Here is a 23,042-nt window from a genome sequence, read left to right on the forward strand (position 1 = left end):
CAGTGCAAACCTTGCTGGGTTTGGCAGCGGCACAGGGTGCTATGTTTGTGCACCAAATCTGCCAGCGTTGAAGTTTTGGAGGGTTTTTGGTGCATGCTGGAGGGCTAGCGTCACTCTGGGCAGGGCGGTGACTGGCTTGGGGGGGGCAAAGCCAGACCTTATATCCCAGCACAGCAGCTGCAGGAGGAAATCTGTGCCAGCTGACTCCGTGGGTAGCTCTCGGTGCTGGGGCAGGGTAAGCTTGGTGCTGCTTTTCCCAGTTGGGTTGTACATTGATGTCTGTTTTTTGCAGGGGGATGGTGAGGCTCAGCTTGCTGGCAGGATGGGGTGCTGCTTTTAGTCCTTTCCTGGGTCTGTGGCTTCATGAAGTGCTTGGGTGGAGATGAGCATCCAGAGCCTTGCTTCGAGGTCAGGGAAGCTTGAGGCCACTTGTTTTCTAGCCTGAGTTAAGCAAAAATAGGGAAACTTCAAGCACAGATAAATGCAATAACAATTCCCTACAAGCACAGCTGATACTGGGTTTAGGCAGAAGAAGGGTAGGAAAAAGGAAGATTAGTGGGCCTGAGAGAGCCTAGGGGGATGCTGGGTGCATTGTTCCCTGGGGGAAGGCTAAGGTGCTGCTGGGATGATTGGGTGTGCTCTTTGCTCCTTGATGGAGGAGGGCAGGCTGTGTTTTGGTGCTTTGGGTGTGCAGCTCAGACCTGCCCAGAGCCAAGTCCCCTCCAGGTATGCCTGTGGGGGGCTCTTTGCATTGGTGCCTTGCCACTGCTATCTTTGCCAATTGCAGGCTGTAGAAGCCAATAATTTCCATTATTTGCTTCCCTGTTTTTCCTCAGTGTGGTTAAACTGTCTGTGGTGTAATTCCCAGGAGCACTGCTCTCTGGGTAAAGCCCAAGCAGGTCTTGGAGCTATGGGACAGCAACCACAGTAGGCAGTGCTTCCAGCTGCTTCTGTTGCATCTTCAGTGGGGCTTGGCTTTCTCCCCTCCCTCAAAGGCAATGGGGAAGCCGGAATAAGTTGTTCTGCTTCAGGAAAGCTTTGAGTCCACTACATGGTGAAACTTGCTTTCCTGGTATTTTGTGGTCTCTGGAAAACACAAGATGTGTTCAAGGAAATTGAGGTAGGTAGAGAGAGAGAGAGAGAGAGAGAGAGAGAGAGAGAGAGAGAAAGAAAGAAAGAAAAAGAAAGAAAAAGAAAGAAAGAAAGAAAGAAAGAAAGAAAGAAAGAAAGAAAGAAAGAAAGAAAGAAAGAAAGAAAGAAAGAAAGAAAGAAAGAAAGAAAGAAAGAAAGAAAGAAAGAAAGAAAGAAAGAAAGAAAGAAAGAAAGAAAGAAAGAAAGAAAGAGAAAGAAAGAAAGAAAGAAAGAAAGAAAGAAAGAAAGAAAGAAAGAAAGAAAGAAAGAGAAAGAAAGAAAGAAAGAAAGAAAGAAAGAAAGAAAGAAAGAAAGAAAGAAAGAAAGAAAGAAAGAAAGAAAGAAAGAAAGAAAGAAAGAAAGAAAGAAAGAAAGAAAGAAAGAAAGAAAGAAAGAAAGAAAGAAGGAAAGAAGGAAAGAAAGAAAGAAGGAAAGAAAGAAAGAAAATAATTTGGTCTACAGAGGAGCTGGGTTATCCCATTAAGAAGTGACTAGAGGTCAGCCTTTCTTCTCCCCCCTCACCCATGTGGACACTGACATGTGGATTTGGAGTGGTGTTGGTGCTCTCAAGCTGAAGAGCAAGCCCTCAATATGTTTTGGTGTTCCTAGAGACAGCAGCCATGAGGACTGTCCTGGTGTTTGTCTGCCTGGTGGGGATGGCGTGTGCCTTCTCGGTGAGTGTCAAGTGAGGGGGGGATCCCCCCGGCCTTGCTGGGGCTGGTGTGGGGCTTGTACCAACCCACCCTTTCCCCCAGGTCAAGAGCTGGCTGTGGCGACCCAAGTTGGATGACTCGGAAAAGAACGCGGTAGGGTTTCCCCCACCCCATGTGTCAAGTCCCACATGGGGCTGATCTTGAGGAAGAGCACACTTTGGTGGCTCCTGTACCCAAGGCCCCAGACTGATGGGATTTTCCCCCTCCTCCCGGTAGGTTTTCAAGAGCCGGCGCCACCATTACCTGTACAGATATGTGTATCCCCCGCAGCGACGGTACCAGGTGGGTGCTTCCAAGGGGTTGCTGCTGCTTTGCTGCCCTCCAAATGCAGAGATTTTGACCCAAAAGAGATGGGGGCACTGTCTGTGCCCTGTTGGCATGGCTTGTGGGCATGGGCACAGATCACTGTACTCATGACACAACTGGGAACCCACCCACCCGCCTACAACTTGGTTTTCCCTCTTCTTAGGGCAGTGACTCATCCGAGGAAGAGGGGGATGACTCGGAGGAGGAGGAAGATGGGGTGAGTATGGCAAACCAACAGCCTGCAAAACAAATACGGGAATTTGGGAACTTTCTTTGGTTTTGTATTCTTTGCTCAAAGCATTTGTGGTCACTGACCACCCACAGACTTGCACTCTGGATACAACTGGATTTTCTACTCTGGGGCTTATTTTATTATTTTTTTGTTGATTTTTTCCTTTTGCTTTCTTTTTTCTTTGTGGGTAGAGGTTGCACCAAATAACCCTGAGACAAGTTCTCTGGGTCTTCATTTCCAGTGCCTCAGAAAGGAGCAGGACAGGCCAAAGGACAGAAGCAGGGAGGTTCACACAAGGAAGAACGTGCTATTAGGAACTCTTCTTGCCTTCTTCCCCTTTCAGGGTCTGTTGCCCCTATAGCACTGAGAAAATCCCTATAGAAAATCCAGTTATGCTCTGCATGTGTGTCTGTGGAGTGACACAAACTGATGCTATATTGGGAAAGTCAAATTTGTAAGAGTCAGATGGTGAAGCTGCTCCTGACTGCTGAATCAGTATGAGCTTGGGCACTTTTGTAGTTGTGAGAGTCTCCCAGGTCCAAACTTAAATGTAAGGGGTAACAAAGATCTTTTGTGTCTCGTCAGGCTGCAAATGCTCAAAAATACTCCAGTGGTCTCAGGCACACAAGTGCTTTGAAATAAGGATCTAGTATGCTTAGAAACCTGTGTGGCAGGCCTAATCAAGTCTTTTATTGTTTGTTTTTTTAAGTTATTTAATGACAGACAGGGAATCTAGTTTTAAGCCCCATTTTGGAGGCCTGTCAGGGCTTGGGGTATAGCATCAGGTGTCCCATGTGTCAGCCCTGGCACCTCCCTGCAATTTGCCCAATTTTACTTCTTTTTCTCCCCTACCACTGTAATCTCTAGGGATAAATTTGAGTAGTGGGATGGGCAGCAAAGGGTGGAATTTCATTTCTCAGGAAGAAATTAAGTGGTATGCAGGAATGTAGCTTCTCTTTAGGTCTGCCCTTTTCATTTTGAGGACACCAGAGCAGTGGCTGTTCCCATGCAGGGATGTGCCTTCATTGGCAGGGTGGTCAGCAGAGGAATTGTGCTGAAAGGTCCCAAGGACAGTTACAGGCATGTGAAAAGCACTGTTATATTAACTGCTGGATGGGGAGCATTGCTTCCACTGACACAGCTGGCTGCACTGTGAAATTTGATGGATCTCCCATTGGAGAGAAGAGTAGCCTGGACTTTCTCTGCCATCAGGTGCACCCGTATTTCAAGGTCTGAGGTGGCCCAAAATGCCAGGGTAGGTGCCTTGGTCTTGGTGTGCGAGCAGCAGGGATTGCCTAGGGCAGTGATGACACTGACCTCAGGTCTCCCTGCCATGGCTGGGCTCATTTGCTCCACCTCACAGGCTGGGCACTGGGTGAACTGCCCCACCAGTTCCTCAGTGGCTGCTCCAGGCTCTGTTTGCATTTGGGTTATTCTTTTTTTAAGCTGTGCACACCACTGAGAGCCCTGCTCTGCTGCTGATCTCAGGGGACAAGCATTGCTGATTGCTGGCAGGGTTTGGGCTCTCATCTGTCTTTGAGCCATCACATTCTCAGTGACCATCCACACATGATGTGCAGTGTGTCCACATGTAGTGTGCCTGTGGCTTTCTTTGTTTACGGGAAACTGGGAGAGGGAACTTCAGAAAAAACCTTTACATGCTTTGCAAAGCAAAACGTAATTGCACAGTTCCAGTTGCCCTGCTGCAGCTTCTCCATTTCACCCTGGAACAAGTCCCATGGGAAAGCAGGGAACTCGGATCAATGCCCAAATGCTGTGTGTGGATGCTCTGTACCCCTCTCACTTCTGGGAGGCCTGCCCTCCACTCCAGCTGCTGACCCCCTGCCCTGTCCTGTCCCTGTCCCTGCAGCAGCCATTTTATGCTGGCACCAAGGCAGCTGGACACCCTGCTGGAGCAGCCCCTGAGGAGTGCCAGGGTGCACTGGGAGGAGACGTCACATACCAGCAGGTGTGGTTTGGGGAGCTCAAGGGGACTGTTCACTGCATGTTTGCCTGCACCCATGGGATGCCCTGCACCCTATTTCTGCTTGGGGGGTTGCTGTTGAAATAGCCATAGCTGGACCAAGCTCTGGGCATTAACTTGGGTTTCGAAAGGGTACCCCAAAGAGACAGTCCTGCCATGCAAGGTGTGGGGGGATACTCAGCTGTGCCCATACTTGTCCCTTTCCACTTGGAGCTGCAGCCTCCTAACATCCAAGTAATACTGTGTGGTCTTCCCTCTGCCAGGGCAAGGGCTGTCAAGGGACCCTGAAAGGGATCAGGCAGAGGACTGCCAGCAAGGGGGAAGACTCTGAAAATGAAGACAGTGATGAAAATGAGGAGGAAGAGGAGGAAGAAGAGGAAGAAGTAGATGAGAATGAGAATGGTGTCAATGGCACAAGCACAAATACCACAGAGAGTATTGGACCTAATGGCAATGGCACTGTGGTGGCTGAGGAGGGCACTGGTGAAGCTGAGGAAGAGGAGGAAGAGGAGGAAGAAGAAGAAGAGGAAGAGGAGGAGGAGGAGGAGGAAACTGAAGCCACCACCATTGCAAGCTCCACCAACAAAGAGGGTCTGACCCAGGCAACCACTATGGATGATGGGGGACCCACAGATGTCACCACAGATGCCACCACAGCTGGGGAGCTGTGGGAGTACGATGTAACAGCCAGGGACAACAACCGATGGGATGAGGGCACCACCGAGGGTGGGTACGAGGAACAGGATGAGTACGCACGTGGGGACAGCTACCGGGCCTACGAGGATGAGTACGGCTACTACAAAGGGCATGGATATGATGTGTATGGCCAGGATTACTACTACAGCCAGTAAACAGGGGGGAAAACCCTGGTGCTCTCCCTGCCTGCCCCAGCCACTCAGGAAGGTGCATCCAAAGGCTCCCTGGAGCCACTTCATGCCAGAGGGGATGCCAGGCAGCTTGCCATATGCACTGGCTCCATCCCAGGGTTGTTTTTTTTTATTTGTTTTGGTTTTTTGGGTCTTTTTTGGTATCTTGTAAAGTGAAATGAAATTAAATAAAGCAACTAAAGTGAGCTTGTTGGTGACAAAAGGTTTGCTGCCAAATTTTCTGGGGTCAGTGGGGCAGCACAGCGCTTGGTGAGGGGCTGAGTGGCTACAGTTGCCCATGATGCTTAGGGCTGAATCTTGTTATTCCAGCTCAGTGCACATGAAAGGAGGGAGGAACAGCAAGGCTAACTTGGAAAGCCTCTGTAGAGTCCCCTCTGAAAAATTAAAGGGCGCTCTTAGGGACACTGCTGTGGGATTACAGCCACATTTTATGTAAAGTTGATGTGAATTTCCAGTATGTGAGCAGTGATAATTTACCACATCTTCCATTCCTTTGTAATGTGCCTGACCACACACCAGGCAATGTTAATAAGGGTAAAACCACGAATTTCTCTTTCTATGCATCACTAGCTGTAGATGCACACCCCTGTAATAAGGGCTTTGCTTCTTCATCCCTGCACCAGGCATGTGGGTACAAGGCTGGGCAACTTGGATGTGTGTCTTCAACACCAGTACTGCAGCCCAAAATGTCCCTGTCCCATAGCCTCCTTCTCAGAGCAAGGTAGGGCTATGACAGTGACAGTGACAGTGGTGCATCCACTCCTCTCCTCCATCAGCAATGGAGATGCCTGGCTGGGAGTCCTCAAGATCCCTGCTCAGGGTCACTCCCAACAGAATTGTGTCCCTGGCCAACAGGTCATCTGCATTATGGATAGGGGTAGAACAAATCCCACTTGGTTCCAGAGAGATGACACCATATGGGAATAGTGATGCCCCTCATGCACAGTACCCTGCTGTGGGTATGTATGGCAGGTACCCTACTGCTCTTGCACTCCTAGGAAGGAAACCTGAGTTCAGCTCCTGATGCAGGTCCAACTGCAGAACTAGTCTATTCCTGCAGCAGCAAGTCACTGGCCATTGTACAAAACTGCTTCCATACATCAAAGCCAGGCTGCAGCTTCTGGGGAGGCAGGAGATGTGGCCTGCACTGTGGGCACCCCCAGCAACAAATCCCTATGACGGCACTGGGGAGCCCTGACTGGACTCATTGCTGGTGTGGGGACATGAGAGTTCCATCATCCGCATCCCCAGGGGGTGTCCAGAGACGTCAGGGAGCTGGCATGGGCAAAGGGCCCTGGCACTGCCAGGGGCCAGGTTCTGCTCCCAGAGGGTGCGTAGCCCAGTCCTGTGTGCGTCAGCCCTCCAGGTATCTGGCAAAGGCTCACCTCCAGGAGCCAAGGCTACCCTGTGGGGTGGCTTCCGACTGCCACTCCCTGGCTGGTGAGCAAGGGTCAGTTTCCTGCCGGCTCCAAGATCTATTCCTGCTTGAGGCTGGATGCTGATGGTTTAAGTGTATCTGGTGATAATGCAGTCATGCCAGCTCCCAGGGTTTGGGTTAGGGCAGAGTAGGGAGTGGGATGGGAGCTGCTGTCATCACCACCACAGTGAGTGCCTGAGCCAGGCTGGCCACAGCAGTGGGAATCCTTCTTGGCCAGGGTGTAGGTGACCAGTAGTGCCACCAAAAGTAGAGGTGGGGAGAAGGGGAGTTTGTACATCATGCACACCCTTGCAGCACTTCTTCATAATGAAACTGGGCTCAAAGGGATCTGTGCAAGCAGTGCATGGAAAAACATACGTTGGGTTTTTTTGCTTTTTTGCCACTCTTCTATTTTGCACTTGCACAGCCTTAGCTCAGAGGGTTGAGGTTGAACCCCAAAAAGCAAGTGTCAGAAGACACAGCATAATGGTGGATCTCAGCTTGGCCAACTCTGCCCTTCTGTGCCAAAGGGCCAGGACCAGGCCTGGCTCTGGATATTGCCCTTCTGTTTCTGCCAGCTTTCCCATGTTGGTCACAGTAAGCAAGCCAAGACCCACTGCATGCTCTTATCAATAACCAAGCTGGACGTGTGCCACACTAAGATCTGTGCTAATCATCAGGCAATTTTGCCTTCAGAACAGGTATTTATAAACTTTGCTTTCTGTTTATCCAGCCAGGTGGAACATTTGATAGCTGTCTTTTACCACAAACACATTTTTAGCTGGAAATTACTCCCCCTGGTTATCTGCGGGTGCTGCCAGAGCTGACAAATGTCCCTGGCCAGGAGCTGATTGGCTCTGTGCACCCGGGGCCAACTTTAAATTTCAGTAAAGTGGGCACAGGCTCCACAGGGACCTGCCTCTGACGAGAAAAGGTAATCTTCTTACCCAGCTTCCTGCCCTGTCTCTTCCTAGCCCTTCAGCTCTGCTGTCCCTGAGTGAGGATTCTGCTTTCACTCTGGGCAAGCCAAAGTGGGGACGGGGACATGCTGATCCTTGGCTGTGCACATCTCTTGAGCTTACATTTCTTTGCACTGCTGATCCTTGTGCATGGATTTCCTTCTGGTGTTTCCTGTAGCAGTGCTGGTATGGCTGAAAACATTCTCTGGGATGGACGTCCAAGGCTAAGCAAGGGTGGTTGGGTGAAATGAGAATTATTGGCCAATGGAGATATTGCCTCCTGCCATTTATGAGTGCTGTGAAATTCTGCTGCTTTGTTAATTCAAATTTATGAACATCTTAGCTTGCAGCAACTTTGGGGGATCATTTATTGAAAATATCCATCCAAGCTGCTTCGACAGAGGGAGTTAGGAAGTTTTAATAGCTGGTGGCAGAGCACCCACTCAGAGCTTCTGGCTGTGCCCTGTGCACATAATCCTTCTTCAGAGGAATGCAGAGAGGCAGGACAATGCCAAGGGCCACTGCAAAGCCTGGGAAAAGCCGGGGTCACTGGAAAACCCTGCTGCCATGGGAGCTTTGGGATAGCGGGAGCTTTTAGGTTGCTGCTAACCAGAATTATTGAGGACCACAAGTCCCAGGAAGACAACCACAGCAATGCTTCACTTTGTGCCTCCAGGAGCAGCCCAAGATGCAAGCATCCCTCATCTGCCTGTGCCTATGCCTGCTCAGCACAGCCCTCGCCACACCTGTGAGTATGGCTTTTCCTGGGTTCCCAGTATACTGCTGCAAGTGTGGGATGTACTATCTGGTCCACCCCAGAATGTTTTCAGCAGAGGGAAAACATGGGTTATAGCTGTGTACACCACCTCTGGTGCTTGGGGAGGGCATTAAGGCAAACAGCAGAGGTGAGCCCAGAAGGAAAAATATATGTTAGCACTGAGGTGGTTGAGCATGTCCCTTCAGTTTAGCAATCAGGGCACTGCATAAGTGTCCGTCTGGGTGGCTGTACCTCTTACCCTGGATTTCCGTGGGTCTGGGATCTGGCCAGTGCTTTTGGCTTGCGAATAGCCTGAGCCAAGCCACAGGAAGGGGGGTGTGGGAAGGATGCTCATCTTACCTGTATGGGGAACAGCGGTCAGAGGGGTGCCTGCAATTATTTTCCAGCTCTCCTAATGTGAAATTTTGAGAGATGTAACTAAAACCACAGCAATCTACGATGACTATAATAGCAGACATTTTTGTCCTGCATAACTGTTGCTCAGTGTACTAAATACACAGCTAGAGTGAAAGTTTCCTAGAAAAGATTTGCTTTTTTTGTCAGGGTAAGGAGGAGGGAAATGCTGTCTTCCCTGAGGGATGGGCCTGGGCCCCTCTCATATGTCTTTTACCCCCCCAGAGCAAGCTCTCACAACCCAGTCTGTAGCAGGGCAGCCCAGGGGAAGGCAATAAATCAGCACAGATTTGCTTTTCAGATAGGGGCACAGAAGGGAGTTAATACTGTGCTGTGTAACCAGAGCTGTAATCCAGCCTTTGATACTGCTCACAAACAATGAAACAACCTGGGAATATTCAATACTTTGGGGTGTATTTCTGCTCCTTCAGCTGGGCTTGGGATGTTTCAGTGACTAATTTTGCTGAAATCAAAGAGGACTCACCTCCATGGGGCTGTCTCTCACTCTGGCACATAGAGAATGCCTGCAATGGCTTTGTGGGGCTCACAGGATGCTTCCACCAGAAGATCCCCCAACCCTGAGGGATGCACTTGCCAATACCTACCAAAAGATGCCAGGATAATCAGGGAGAGCTGGAAGCCTGCAAGCATGTACAGAAACCTGTCCGTGAGGACACGGAGGTTGCTGCTCAGTAGTTTAGTAAACACTGGGAAACTCCACCAGTTAACCAGTTCCAGACTCCAATCACAGACAAATCCAAGCAGTAAGATGAAGCATTATTTTGTGAGCAATGGTACTGTGTATTAAAAATGCTCTGCAATAAAATCCTCTGCAGCAGTCTCCAGAAAAAGGTTATGTGCAGACCAACAATACCCTATGAAATCTAGCATGCAATACAATCCTGCTGTAGCAAAATTCGCAATACTTTTTGGACCCTGGAAATGGAGTTTTGGCCTTTTCTACTACTCCTGTCTTTAAGTCAGTACCCCAGGTAGTGCCTGGGAATTTACTGGCTTATCAGTGCCGTTTTCCCACCCTTCCCTGAACATTGGGCAGGGTGGGTGGCCAGCAGTGGGCACTGGCATCTGCCTGGATGCTGGGGCACTGTTTGATGCCTCAGCTCTTGCCTGTGTTTTGCTACCCACAGGTGCCACCACCGCTGCCAGGGAGAGCTGCTGGGAACTGTGTGGGACAGCACCGGGTATGTATCCCTCTGCCACTTCCTGGAGCCTCAGTGGATACTGGTGGGACCCTACTGCAGTGCCAGACACAGAAAGGGAAACTCCTGCCAATGCAATTAATAAGAAAGTTGTGGGTTTTGGTTATTTTTTTCCCTTCCAGATACTTCTGAAGGGCTGCAACGCCAAGCATGGCTTCTACATTTTTCAATATATCTACTCATTCTCAACGCGGAGGAACGAGACACAGATAAAGGTGAGGAGGTGGCCAGGGGACACTGCAGGACCCTGGCCTGGCTGTGGTGTCCCCAGCAGCCATCCATCATCCTGACTTCTTCCTTGTGTGTACTGCCAGAAAGAAGAGGCTGACCACCAGAATATCATCCCCAGCCACCGGCTGGATGAGGACAATGCCAGGCAGGAGCCACCAGAGGCTGGGACAGCTCCAGAAAACAGTGACAACAGCAGCACTGAAGTAATCGAGTATGGGATTGTCCTCAAGCCTGAAAACCGCAGCACCCCAGGCATCAGCAGGGATGGTCCCAGTACTCGCCCTGGCACTGGCACACGAGTGCGTGGCAGTGGCGGTGGCATGGGTCCTACCCCATCCAGCTCAGAAGGCAGCGGCGATCTGGATTTGGTGGTGGAAGTTGATGGCGGTGTTCCCGTTCTTCCTCAGGGTGAACACCCCAGTGAGGTTGTGGTGGAGAATAGGTCCAGTGTCAGGAGTGAGGATAAGAATAATGGTGCCCTCAGGGTGGTTCCAGTGGAGGAAGCCGTGACTGCTGGGAGGTGGAGGGCTCCTACTACCAGAGGGGCAGGGGATGAGGGCAGCAGGGAGGCCACTGTCTCTGGCCAAGGGCAGGAAGGTGTTAAGCAGGGTACAGGGACAGGAGGCATCACTTCGTCCTCTGTCACTGAGAGGATGGAGGATGTCCAAGTGGATGCTGCAGGTGTGGATCAATATGCTTATGTCCCCGATTCAGGCAGTGTCACCATCACCCATGGGAGCCTGGGCAGCACAGACAGGGCCATTGGCTTCAACCAGGTCTCTCCAGACAAGGATGATGAGGTCAACATCTTCATTGGGAGGGCCAACATCCATGTGGGGGGGCAGGAAATCACTCAGGCTGGTGTCACAGTGGGTAGTGAGGATGACGGCATCCCCTCTGTGGGAACCAGCAGCCCCCTCCCCAGGCTGGGCATCACTGCAGCACCCAGTGGTGGTGAAGATGACAACACCCCTGCCCACAGGCAGCCTGAAAGACTGGCCACCACAGCCATCCCAGCCCGTGGGGACAGTGTCACCAGCAGCCTCAGGGATGGCCGTCTCAATGGAGAGGATGAAGAAGATGCAACCACCATTGGTGTTGATAGAGGACTGGTAACCCCTGTCCCCTGGAGAGTCACTAGTGGTGACATTACCAGCCCCACAGTGGCCAGCATCCATGCAAAAGATGATGATGAGGTAAGAGGTGAGGGGCAGAGGTCCAAGGGGAAGCCAGACCGTGTGGCTACCACAACCCCCCGCCAGTGGAGGGACATGGAGACTGCTGCCACTGTCCCAGCCGAGAGGGTCAGGATCCGCCCGGCCACTACTGAGGAGGACCGCACCACCCAGTTGGTGACAGCCAGCAGCCACAAGGCAGGCACGAGCACTGTGCTGGGCAGAGGAGGGAGTGGGGAGGTGGGGACAGCCACCTCCCGACTCCCCCGTGTGGAGGCACGGCCCGGGGCAGGGGTGAGGGTCCGTCCAGGGGGAGCAGGGCCGGACAAGACACCCAAGATGGACAAGGCACCATCCCCAAGTGGGAAACCCAGCAGCTGGGCATCAAGCGGGGCCCAGAGAAGTTCTGGCAGCTATGATGGTGATGCTGGGGGCAGGTCACATGCCACCAAAGCAGGGCCCAGCCCCACTCCACAGGCAGGGCAAGACACAGGCAGCATGGCAGCAGGCAGGGGCCGGGAACGGGGGCAAGGCGGAGAGAGCAGGACAGCAGCGCCAGGGGCCAAGAGTGGCCATCTGCCTGGGCAGCATGGCAGGAGGCTGGGGACTGGGACGCCGGGCACCATTGCGACGCTAGGCCGCAGCCGGCAGCTGGACCAGGTGAAACGGGCTGACGAGCTCCACGTCCGTGAGCGGGCCTTTTACAGCCTCGGTGGGGCGGGCGGCGGCCCCCACGTCCCCTACCCCGGCCTCGGGAGCACCGACAGCAGCCAGTCCTCTGAGGGGGACCGGGGTAGCCACAGCGAGAGCGGACAGATGGGACTGCAGCCCTCAGGGTGGGGATCCCCAGGGTACCCCCAAGGCCGCTGGATGCAGGGGCCCCTCTGAGGTGCGGCTGGTATCCACCCTGGCAGGCTCCAGCGGTGGAGCTGGGGGGGGGTCCCACACGTCGCGTTTTCCCCCTTGGCATCCCTGCCACAGGCTCTGCTCTTGAGTGGGTGAGGAGCAGGTTGCTGGGGGGCACACGGTGCTTCAAAGCCCAGGAGCCAAAAATCACTGGTCCATGCAATCTGCTGTTAATCTGGGGGAAGCTGCACATGGCACAGCAGGAATGCACGGGCGTGCTGTGCTAGACAGCCAGGGAACAGCAGCCATGCTACACAGCGTAGGGTAGCGGTGTTTGTACACTGATGTGAAGCAAGTAAATAAGCAGTGAGAAAAAAGCCTGTGTCCTTGCAGCTTCACTTCCAGCCTACTGGAGAAATAAAGGCATTTCTGTACCTGAGGATCTGCTGACTCTGGTGTTTGCTATGGGACTTGAGGCAGTCACTCTGCCACAGTGTGCTGGGGGTGAGCTGGTCCTTGGGCATAAGGGGATTTCTGGCCCCAGCACATCCCTGGCCGTGCCATCTCCTGTGGGACTGCAATTTGGCTAACAAGCCCCCCACATCCCTCCTTTGGGCTATCAAACCCTGCCCAGGGCCACCAGCCTCCCTGGGCTTGCTAGGGAGGCCTACAGAGCATCTTCCCCCTTGCTTCATCCACCTCCCCCTGCAAGAAATTCCCATCGTGCCCTCTTGATGGTACATTTCCTGGCCACACTGTCCTTCCAGGAGCACCATAACACTCTGGCTGTGCCACCACCATTCCTGCCACTGGCCCCCGCACACTGGCCTGGCTGGGCTTCAGTACACTGGAGCCATGCTGTCAGTGATGCCCAAAGTTAATCACTGTTTATGCAATTGCAGGTTGCTTTTTCTGTCTGAGAAGCTGCTAAACAGCTGCTAAAACAGGCGTGTTCAGCCTGCCAGAGCGAATGGCACAGTGGAAGAGGCATCAAGCCTCAAGGGGAGATATATTGCCTCAGCACATGCTGAGGGGACTCACCACGAGAGCTGTGCCCATGCAGGGGGCAGGTGGGAGCAGCCAGGAGCAGCCACAATGTCAGCGAAGTACCCACAGAGTGCCTGCTTCCCTGCCCCCTGCAGACCCGCATGCAGGGAAGTGGCAGATCCTGTTATGGGACACAGAATCACAGGATGGTTTGGGTTGGAAGGGACAATCTAGTTCCAGCTCCCCTGACAGGAGCAGGGATGCCACCCTCTAGACCAGGTTGCTCAAAGTCCCATCCAGCCTGGCCTTGAATGCTTCCAGGGATGGAACATTCATAGCTTCTTGCAGCAACTTGGTACTTAAGGATCATACATGGTTGATTCATACTGGAACACCAAGACACTGTGTGTCTCACTGGCGCTATCAATTACCACCAGCTCTCAGGACTCTGCTTTGCTACTGCTCATGCTCTCCAGCAGAAAAAGTCAAAAATTGCATGTGCCCATCATGCCCCCACCAGGACATTAGGCTCCGGTGTCTCCGGGGAAGCTGCTCTATTTGGCTTGGTCCCAGTGCTGCAGAGACATGGAGATTAAGGCAGCCTGTGGCAAGGATTTGCCTGCAGCTTCCCATTCTCAGGGCAGCAAGCAGAAGACTCCCAAGGGCTCATGAACCTCCTGTGCTGGCCCATCCAGCTCAGACTAAAAGGGATTGCAGGGCTGCTGCCAGTCTGGGCTGGATGACTCACCCCTAGAACTGCCACAGCACATCAAAACCCCAGATTTATGGACTATGGCAATGCTTTGAGGATCTAGGGCTCGGCACATCTGCCTGGTAAATGAAGTGGGTGGTTTTGGGGTCTCACCACTGGCAGGGTTAGAACTGAGAAGTTTGCAGCTTTTCCATCCTCAATCCTGACCACACCCTTGTCCAAAGGATTAAGCAACATCCTTAAGCAAGAGCTGGACACCATCTAGTGGAATAAAAAGCCTATTGCTGGGAATGTTTTGTGCCTATTGAGTGATGCCCAGCTATGCCTGATGCTGGCATGGGCACTGCTGCTGTCTTGTCCCACTGCTTCCCCAAGGTCCTGCAGAGCTCTTCCTGAATGGCGAGGCCAGGTATAAAACTAGCTAGTTCAATTATAAATGCCATACATTTGTAAACCAGCATTACCTCCTTGCACAGTTGCTGCTAAAGCACCTAGAATTTTTGTGCTGTGACTCTGCCTCTACATCTGGAAGAATACAGTATTTTGGTATGCTCACCCTGAAACCTCTGCTCAGTACCACAATGTTGCCTGGCCCTGCTCTTTCTAAACTCACCTGCCAAATAGCACAAGTGGCCACTGAACATAAAAAATGCAAGTTTCCCGAGGAAAGGGTTTTCCCAGAGTATTGGAGCAAAGTGGGGAGCTGTTTTTTCCTTGCAGTGAAGGGTGAGCAGATGAGGGCTGGCAGGGTGGGGGTTGGCAAGGTGACACTGCCCACCCTTCATGCTGTTGCTGAAGTGATTTAGGGTCTTTCATCCCACCCTGTAAGTGTGTGAACCCAAGTCAAGAATGATATGTACTTTCTGAGGGTACAGAACAAAAAATAAATCATCTCTAAAAATCCCAGCTACTCTTTTGAATACTAATTGTGGTCATGTGGCCAGGCAAATATGGGTACACACTGCTGCTTCAGGCCAGCAAGATTGCAAAGAACCTCTAAAATGCTTTTTGAAAGAAGTCTAAAAACCAATGATGTGCTTTGGGGAACCATTTAAACAGAGTTTTGAACTGTATGTTTTCAGCTACAGAGCTCAGTGCTGGCTGTATGAACGGGGCAGGTGGTGCCCATCACAAACAGCTCTTCTCAGATGGCTTCTTCTTGGCTGTGGGGTGGCAACGGGCACTGCCTGGTGAGACAAGGGTGCCTTCCCCATTGTAACACCATGGTTTTTCAGAAGAGGGCAAAAGCAGACAGCCAGAGGGAGCAGCTGAAAGCAGAACCTCTCAAAAGAGAAGGAGCTACAGCACAATAACAATTTTCCTTCTCAACTGCTGTAGTTACTCATCTTCATCCCATGCCAAAGACTAGGGACTGAGAGGGACTGAAATACTGTGCACACCCCCAGCAAACCCTTCCTCCCAGTGCTCAGCCTCCCTGCTCCTAAGCTGGCAGCCAAGGCTGGGCAACTGCAGGGGGTCTGAGCACATCCAGGTTTTTGGAGGATGGAAGATGCCCCAAAGCCTCCATCCTTTGCCAAGAGACACACATTGCCATTGAGGAAGGTGTAAAGGAGCCCCGGCAATAAGAAACCTGGGTTTTATTTCTGCAGAACAAGCCACACAGTACTGCCTATCATCAGGGGGGTTCAAAAATGTTTTTACTTATTCTGAACAGTCTCTGATAGACCATCCACCAGCACTTCCCTGTAAACATTTTGGGAAACATAGTCTGAAGTCACAACCATTGCTGTAGTTAAGTAAAGGGACATTTTGACACATGGAGTAAAATGCAGATCTCAGTGACACTGGTAAAAAAAAAAAAAAATTATTAGCCAATATTATAATCTGTTTGGGGTCTCTTTTAGCAATCCTTGCCTATTTCCGTGCATCCTCATGGTGGCTTTAGAGGGACTGGTCTTCAAGGTTTCTTTGGGGAGCAATTGCCTTGCAGCTGGATACGTTGTTAAACAACATCCTATACTACATTCACACTTAGATTACTTTATGGGCCTTGTTCTGATCATCAGGGTACCCCTGTTTTGTAAGATTACAGAGCTAACAATCCCTGAACTGTGGGTTTCTCACTTCCTGAGGTTCTTGGAAAAAAAGCTTCTCCTGCCAAAAAATCCTGGCAAACCGTAGCCATTGCGTGAAAATCCCAGTGCTGTTCCTCCAGGTGATTAATACACCAAGCCAGTTAATCTGGGTTCAGTTTAGGATGTTTGCTATAATTAATCTTTTAAGTTTGGGAAGTTGGTAGATACAAACTTCTTCTGTTATGAAATAGAATGGCAGGGGGTGTTTCAGAGATCTTACACCTTGCTTCAAAGCTGGCCTGCATGGGTGGAGATAAAATAGGTATGTGGCCTTTTCAGCTTCCCTGTAATGTGCAGAGAAAGATCAGGAATTTTATCTCCCTCCCACCACCAAGTGATGAATATTTTCAGTAGTAGCATTAATTAAAAAGTGTTGGACCTTACAATGAAGTCTTCCAGTCCCCTGCTGCCATCATCCAGCAGTGATGAGGAAGATCAAGCCTGACAGACTTCAAATGTTTGATTTACTAAAAGCCGACCCTCCTTTTCCTCAGTGCTCCATTTTCCCTTATCCCTGTTGACACATTCCTACAAAAAGCCATCCAGTCCCACCCCAAAATACAAGTGGAGCTGAGCCCACTCAGCCAACCTCAGCTGTACCTGTAGAGTGAGCAAACAGGCTCCCTGCTGTAACACATGGGATGTTTTATACACCAGTAAATCCACTTGTGCTTCACTTCAGTTTAAATACTCCTGCCTTCCAAAAATATAGCGTCTAAAGGGCAGAGTTTTAGATAATAAAAATCCTAAAGGAGATTTAATGCTTGAAATAAAAATGATAAGGTGCTAGAGCAATTCCAAATACTTATTTGATATATTAATAAGTAAGTACCTCGTGCCAGGCACCAAATATGAGAAATGAAGGATGTGAGTATGATGACCAAAATCAGCCTTTGTTTCAATTTCAAGACACAGTACTGAGAAAAATGGGGAAGTCATCCCCATCCATCTTTAAACACTCAACACTTTGCCAGTTACCCAATAGCAACAGTTGTATCAACAGAGAAAATATTTTAAGAAATTATTCTCATCATGTAGAGTGTGAGCTGAAAATATCCATATGCTATCCACAGCAATGGATGAATTTTCACCATCCTCCCCACACCCAAGAGCACCCACAGGACCAGATGCTGAGAACCATCCCTGTATCCAGCAGGGCTGGGATGGGTTTGCTGCTGCTCTCAGGAGCACCAGCCAAACCCTTTGAATGCAGGTCCAGTGGCAGACTGGCTAGAAGAAAAACTGAATGTTAATTTCACTTTCTTTGCTGTGTTACCTTTCACAGCAGAGCAGGGCTTCAAGGGGAAGGTGCTGTCCCCAAGAGCAGAGCAAATCTCCCAATCTTCTTGTGAAATACTCATCAGAGAAGTAGTTGAACACCTGAAAAACTCAAGACTTCAGAGATTTTAAATAAGAATCAAAACTGTTAGACTTTCACCAGTTTAGGAAAAAACCCAACCCAACACCAAAAATCTCTTCATTTAATTTTAATTTCTATTTATTAGGTCTCAACAGTCATCAACAGTCTCATGAGAATTTTCAGCCACAGGCTAAAATACATGAAGGAGAAGAGAAGATGTGGGTGCCCTGTCCCTGGAAGGCCAGGCTGGTCAGGGTCCTGCACACTTTGATGTGGTGGATGGTGTCCCTGCCCATGGCAGGAGGTTGGAACCAGCTGATGTTTAAGGTCCCTTCCACGCCAAAGCATTCTGGGACACCAGGAGGGTGCAAAAGAGGGCTTCTGCTACAGTTAATGGAATGTTGCCACAGCGAAACTGTTACCACAAGGCTTCCATCCCAGGGTGCCAGGTGACCTGGGGTCCGTTAAGTCAGTTGATGGATCCTCTGCTGGGAAGCAGACGCGAAGTGTCCATCTCCTCTGCATAGTGTCCATCTTCTCCATCCCTGGTGGGAACAGAAGGTGATTTGCTGACATTTATGAAGAAAACTCTTGACTGACTACACGTAATCTACATGTAAGTGTAGATTATTTTTTAAAAGGTTTCTGATGCTGAGGGGCTGTTCTGGGCTTCTGGCTCAGCTGCGGGTGTCTGGGGCTCCAGTAATGAACCTGTATGGAAACTGGTGCCTCAGGGATGGGAATCCTGGTGCAGGGGTGGTATTTAAGAGAACAGGTATTCCAGACAGGTAATCTCCTCTCTTTTTTTCTGGTAGCTTTGGAAGAACATAGTTCTCTGACCCCTAGAAGTCAGGATTTTGTATCAGCGTGCTACCTAAAGGAATCTAAGGGATCAGACGCTGTAGATTCTCTGACATTCCTTCTCTGGTGCCTGTCCTGCTTTCTCTTCCAGTGGTTTTAGGTCACAAAACACCATGAGCACAGTGAGTACTTTACTACTCAATGCAAATCTGATTCCTAAAACACATGGTGTAGGGTACTTCCAGAAAGGATTTAAAGAGTTTGTAGTAAATGCATGGGAACAGAAGCCTATTAAGACTTCATGTAACTTCATGTTTTGGGAGACGGAAAATTTTGAATTTCTCTGGGTGCTAGCAGTAGCTCAAAATGCTTACAATGTGAACAATTGTGGATGCAAAAAGCAAGCAGGGAACAGAGCCTGTGTGAAACTAAGTCACACAGGCTTCTCACTCTGGCCTGAGAAAGCATAAGAAAGAATCCAAACAGTCCTTAGTAAAGGACAGCAATCTTTGCAGGTGTTGTTTAGGAAAACAGTCAAGGGGTAGTGTTCCACTTAACCAATGATAGTGATGTGTTGACCACACACATTTAATGACCAGTGAGAGTTTTACCTCTCAGACCTTCTTGAACATGTGTATGAAAGAAGATTAAGAGTAATAAAATTTGCTGTCTTGGACAATGCAGCTGAGAGAGTCATGTCGTACTGCATTGCCATTCCCAATGTAGTGTGACAATGACCTGATAAAATTCTGAAGTAATCTCCTCATTTTCAAGCCTTTGGGATAGCCTTTTTCTTGGAGATAAGGGAGACTCCTTTTTCCTTGATGCCATGCGCTCAGGGAAGGATAACCCATAGCACTGTATGATACATATTCCAGCCTTTGCATGAGTGTTTTCTGTACCTTCATGCTTTCATTGGTGTTGCAAAAATGGGGGCCATGTTCCCCTTACTCCCACAGAAAATACTAAAGCTTTGCTCCCTCTTAGAATCAGCTAAAGCGCCGTGGAGAAGCAGATGATTCTGGTCAAACTCAGAAACGGAGCAGGCTGATGGCTCCTAGGAGAGCTGGAGCTTCAGAGCCAAAGCCAGTAGACTTCGAAGAAAGTGGTACACTTTCTTTTGAGCTTGGTAAGGACAGAAACTGCTTCTGAAGGTCTGGGGTCCAGCCAAATGTGTGCATTTGCCAGTCTCTAGGCCCTTTAGCGGGGAGGAAGGGAAACCTGAGATTTTAGGAAGCCCCTAGTATGCCACCTGTAAACAGCAAGGCTCCTCACAAGCACATGGGTTTGTTAGTGATCTGTGATACATTTGCACTAGTGGGAGATGAACTGTGTAACAAAGGTCCAAGTGCTGCTGGAACACCTGAATGTCTACTCTGAGCAGCTGGCAGTTGCCCCAGCTGCCACTACCCAGGGTGGCAAACTGAGTTTGGGATCTCCCAACTGGGAAGCAGATAAGGAAAATTTGTCATTAGCTGTGCCCCATCCCTCTAAGGAACAGTACAGTATGGCACTGTAAAATCAGGATCCCTACTGTGATTCCAGCTTTGGTTTGGGTTTGTTTGCTTTTTTTCCCTCTATGATATTCCCCTATGTTTAATGAATCTTACATCGGTGTGTACCTTCTTCAAGCTGCTGTTATTCAACAGAACTGTATGAGGAGTTCAGCCACTCTTTCTTGCAGAGGATAGGGCTGGCAATACTCTCCTGTGGACTGTTGAGAGCAAAGCTGGAGTGAAATATTGGACACATTCCTGAAAAGAAGAGATCCAGGGCACAGATCAATACTATCTCAGCCTGTTCCTCTGGGGCTACCCATTTCATTCCTCTGCAATTTCTGATATTGATTCTAACATTCTGGTTTTCAGCTGGTGAGGAATTCATAGGTGTCACTGCTGACTCTTCTGACTCTGAAGACATCAAGCTAACAGTCAGTGACTCTGGTAATGTTGTGGTAAGTAGTGAATTACATGCTCCTCTCCATCTCACAGCTAAATTAGTTTTCTCTTGTGCTGCCAGGCCTGTCTTCTGGCATCTAAATGTTCAGTCTGACATTCAGGGCTGAAACACAGCTCCGATTCACCTACTTTAGACAGAGCTCCCAGTTAACCCCAAATGCACCTGTGAATGCATCAGCATCTCTGGGTATCACTTGCAGAGAGTGGAAGAGTAAAAGACCTTGTTGCTCCAAAACTTGGGGAGAATGTTTAGTAATCATAGGTAATTGAACAGAAGGAGCCAATTTAAAGCTGAAGCTGTACTAGGGCTACCCAAGATAAAGGCCAGTGATTTAAAGAAAAAGTAAAAAAGAGGACAGGAAGCCTTTGACTTCCCAAATATGAAGTGTTTAGCTGCAACATTGGTTTGAGGTACTCCTGTCACTTAAGTACCAAGCAGGTACTGGCTGGGGTACAAATTGTTTATTATTCCAAGAAGTATTTAAAGTTTATTAATTCAGTTCTATTTATTACTCCAAGAAGAATTTGAAAAGATCCAACCCATAGGGTAGTTTATCCCCTGAGTTTTGGGATGTCACTGCTGCCGTGCAAAGCAGAAACACGCAGCAGTGAAGTTGGAAAAGGCCTTGAACTTTATGAAAGAATCTGCATGTCCCAACTCCAATTCTGCAAAAATAAGAATGGGTTTGGGATTGGATTTTTTTCTTCAGTAGCTGTTCATCTCATACAGAGACTTAATGGCTATCACAGCTGAATTTGCCCATTTGTGGGAGAAAGAGGGAAAGAAACACTTCCAGTCTAATCCAATCACAAACTGAAACAAAGGAGCAGAGTAAAAGGTGTTCATGTGATTACTAAGTTACCTCTGTTTTTAACCCGTTCTAGCAGTGTGAGCAAAACCAGCAGCATCCACTTGTTTCCAGAGCAGAAGATGATTCAGCCATGCTACTGGCAAGTGAGAAAGACGTGGAACCAAAAGATAGTGATGGGTATGTGAGAGATAAAGTGTGTCTCTCTAAAGACAAATTTCTGATAAGAGGTAGAAAGAGGTTCTTGTCAAGCTTCTGGGTTCTGCTTAATTCTGTGCAAAAACTTTCCACATAGAATATAATATCCTGTCTGGAAGAGAACTAAGTAAAAAAAAGACTAGCAAAATCCAGCAGAAACATGTCTTGTCTGTTCATTAAGCCATTAATGAATGTATCTTATATTATGAGTTGACATGCACCAAAATGCTTGCAGTACATAAGTGTTTTCTGGAATTGTGTTGCTGATCTGGGGTGTTGCTAAATCAGAGTAGGTGTTTTAATTTCTGAGATTCTATGTATCAGTAACCCTTTATGTGTGGTGAAATTAATGACTGCAAGTTCCTCTGGTTGTGTTCTCTCTAGTGCATGGTCATCAGGTATTCTTAGTTCTCCAAACTGGATGGATGAGTACTTAGAGGTAAGGATCCATGTATTGTCATCGTTTCTGTTCTGTGGGAGGGGAATGGGGCAGAGAGGGGACTGCACAGCTCAGCTGGCCAGTGTGGCATGCTGTGGGCAGCTGGCTCAAAGCACAGCCCTTGCTTTGAAGCTCCAAGTAGCTCATCCGTCCAAGTCACTTCTTGCTGGTGTACCCTGAGGGAGAAACTCCTGCCAAGGTGGCACTGGCAGATCTGTGGGTTCCTCATTGTTCTAGCAGCTACTGACAGATTGCAGCTATTCAAGTTCTATTTGCCTGATGCCCATAGACCAGCAAACTGGAATTCTTTCCTCCCAACCCCTGTTCTGGCTTTCTTTCTTCATCAGCTCTTCACCTGATATGAAATTTTTATGGCTAACAACTTAATTTTCCTTTTGGGAGAGAAAGAGGGAAAGATTTGCCTGCAGCCTAAATCCAGATAGGGAATTGAAACAGGGGAGCAAGGAGGAGGGTTTTAACATGTTTTCTTAAACTGCTACCCTTTCTACCCACCTGCAGTGGGAGCAGAACCAGGAGTACCCACTTGTCTCCAGACCAGTGGATGATTCAGCTGTTCTACTGGCCAGTGATGATGATGAAATACTGAGAGATAACGATGGGTATGTGACAGATACTGTGTCTCTTCAAAGTCTGATTTCTAACAGAGTAACAACAGGTTTTTTGCCAAGATTTTAGGTTCTGTTTAATCCTGTACAAAAGCTTCATATCTGAAATACAGTGGCCTGTATGGAAGAAAACAGCATAAAAAACAAAACAAAACATAAAATCCATCATGGAGACATTATTGGTTGTATCTCACACTATGGTTTGGGATATGTTGAAATATTTGCAGGACATAAAAGTACTTAGAATGGTTGTGTTGCTGGACTGGGCTGTTGCTGGGCTGGGATGTTGCTAGATCAGACTAGGACGTACTTAATTTCTGACATTTTTTGTATCAGTAACCCTTGTTGTGTGGTGAAAATAATGACTGTATATTTTTCTTGTTCTGTTCACTCTACCACAAGGCTCTTTGGTCCCCTAGCAAGTGTGGTTTACAAGGATTGCTTCTTATGGGTAAGAATCCCTATGTCATCTTTTCATTTTCTGTGGGAGGGGAATGGGGCAGAGGGGGAGCTATGGGACTTATCTGGATAATGGGCATCTGGCTTGAAGGACAGCCCTTGCTTTGAAGCTCCAATCTGCACATCCTTCCAAGCCATTTTTATTGGTGGTGTGCATCAAGGAAGAAACACTTATCAATACAGCACTACTAGATCTTTGGGTTCCTCATTATGTAGCAGCAATTGACATATTGAGGATATTTCAAGTCTTCTTTGCCAGCTACCCATAGAGAAGCAAACTGGAATTCTTTACTCCAAATCCCTGTTGAGCTTTCCTTTCCTCAGC

General features: G+C 49.0%; 2 protein-coding genes across 2 annotated transcripts; both read left to right on the top strand.

Annotated features, from left to right (window-relative positions):
* The first annotated feature begins 199 nt into the window (after positions 1-199).
* Positions 200-5,217, top strand: IBSP (integrin binding sialoprotein). The gene is made up of 7 exons (XM_058838681.1): positions 200-235; positions 1,741-1,805; positions 1,887-1,937; positions 2,061-2,126; positions 2,314-2,367; positions 4,253-4,351; positions 4,630-5,217. Exons 2-7 carry the CDS (start codon positions 1,752-1,754, stop codon positions 5,215-5,217), a joined length of 912 nt encoding a protein of 303 aa, XP_058694664.1. The 5' UTR covers positions 200-235; positions 1,741-1,751.
* Positions 5,218-8,299: 3,082 nt separating this feature from the next.
* On the top strand, positions 8,300-12,314 carry MEPE (matrix extracellular phosphoglycoprotein). Its single transcript, XM_058839038.1, has 4 exons — positions 8,300-8,377; positions 9,949-10,002; positions 10,143-10,235; positions 10,335-12,314. Exons 1-4 carry the CDS (start codon positions 8,318-8,320, stop codon positions 12,312-12,314), a joined length of 2,187 nt encoding a protein of 728 aa, XP_058695021.1. The 5' UTR covers positions 8,300-8,317.
* The last annotated feature ends 10,728 nt before the right edge of the window (positions 12,315-23,042 follow it).

The sequence above is a fragment of the Poecile atricapillus genome, chromosome 4, assembly GCF_030490865.1.
Source record: "Poecile atricapillus isolate bPoeAtr1 chromosome 4, bPoeAtr1.hap1, whole genome shotgun sequence".
Taxonomy (NCBI): Eukaryota; Metazoa; Chordata; class Aves; order Passeriformes; family Paridae; genus Poecile; species Poecile atricapillus.

Bases quoted from the DNA above. Each gene is read 5' to 3' on its own strand.
- IBSP (XM_058838681.1), top strand. From the start codon at position 1,752: ATGAGGACTGTCCTGGTGTTTGTCTGCCTGGTGGGGATGGCGTGTGCC. The intron at 1,938-2,060 runs GTAGGGTTTCCC...TCCTCCCGGTAG, and splicing joins ATGACTCGGAAAAGAACGCG to GTTTTCAAGAGCCGGCGCCA. The intron at 2,127-2,313 runs GTGGGTGCTTCC...CCCTCTTCTTAG, and splicing joins CCCCGCAGCGACGGTACCAG to GGCAGTGACTCATCCGAGGA.
- MEPE (XM_058839038.1), top strand. From the start codon at position 8,318: ATGCAAGCATCCCTCATCTGCCTGTGCCTATGCCTGCTCAGCACAGCC. The intron at 8,378-9,948 runs GTGAGTATGGCT...TGCTACCCACAG, and splicing joins GCACAGCCCTCGCCACACCT to GTGCCACCACCGCTGCCAGG. The intron at 10,236-10,334 runs GTGAGGAGGTGG...GTGTACTGCCAG, and splicing joins GGAACGAGACACAGATAAAG to AAAGAAGAGGCTGACCACCA.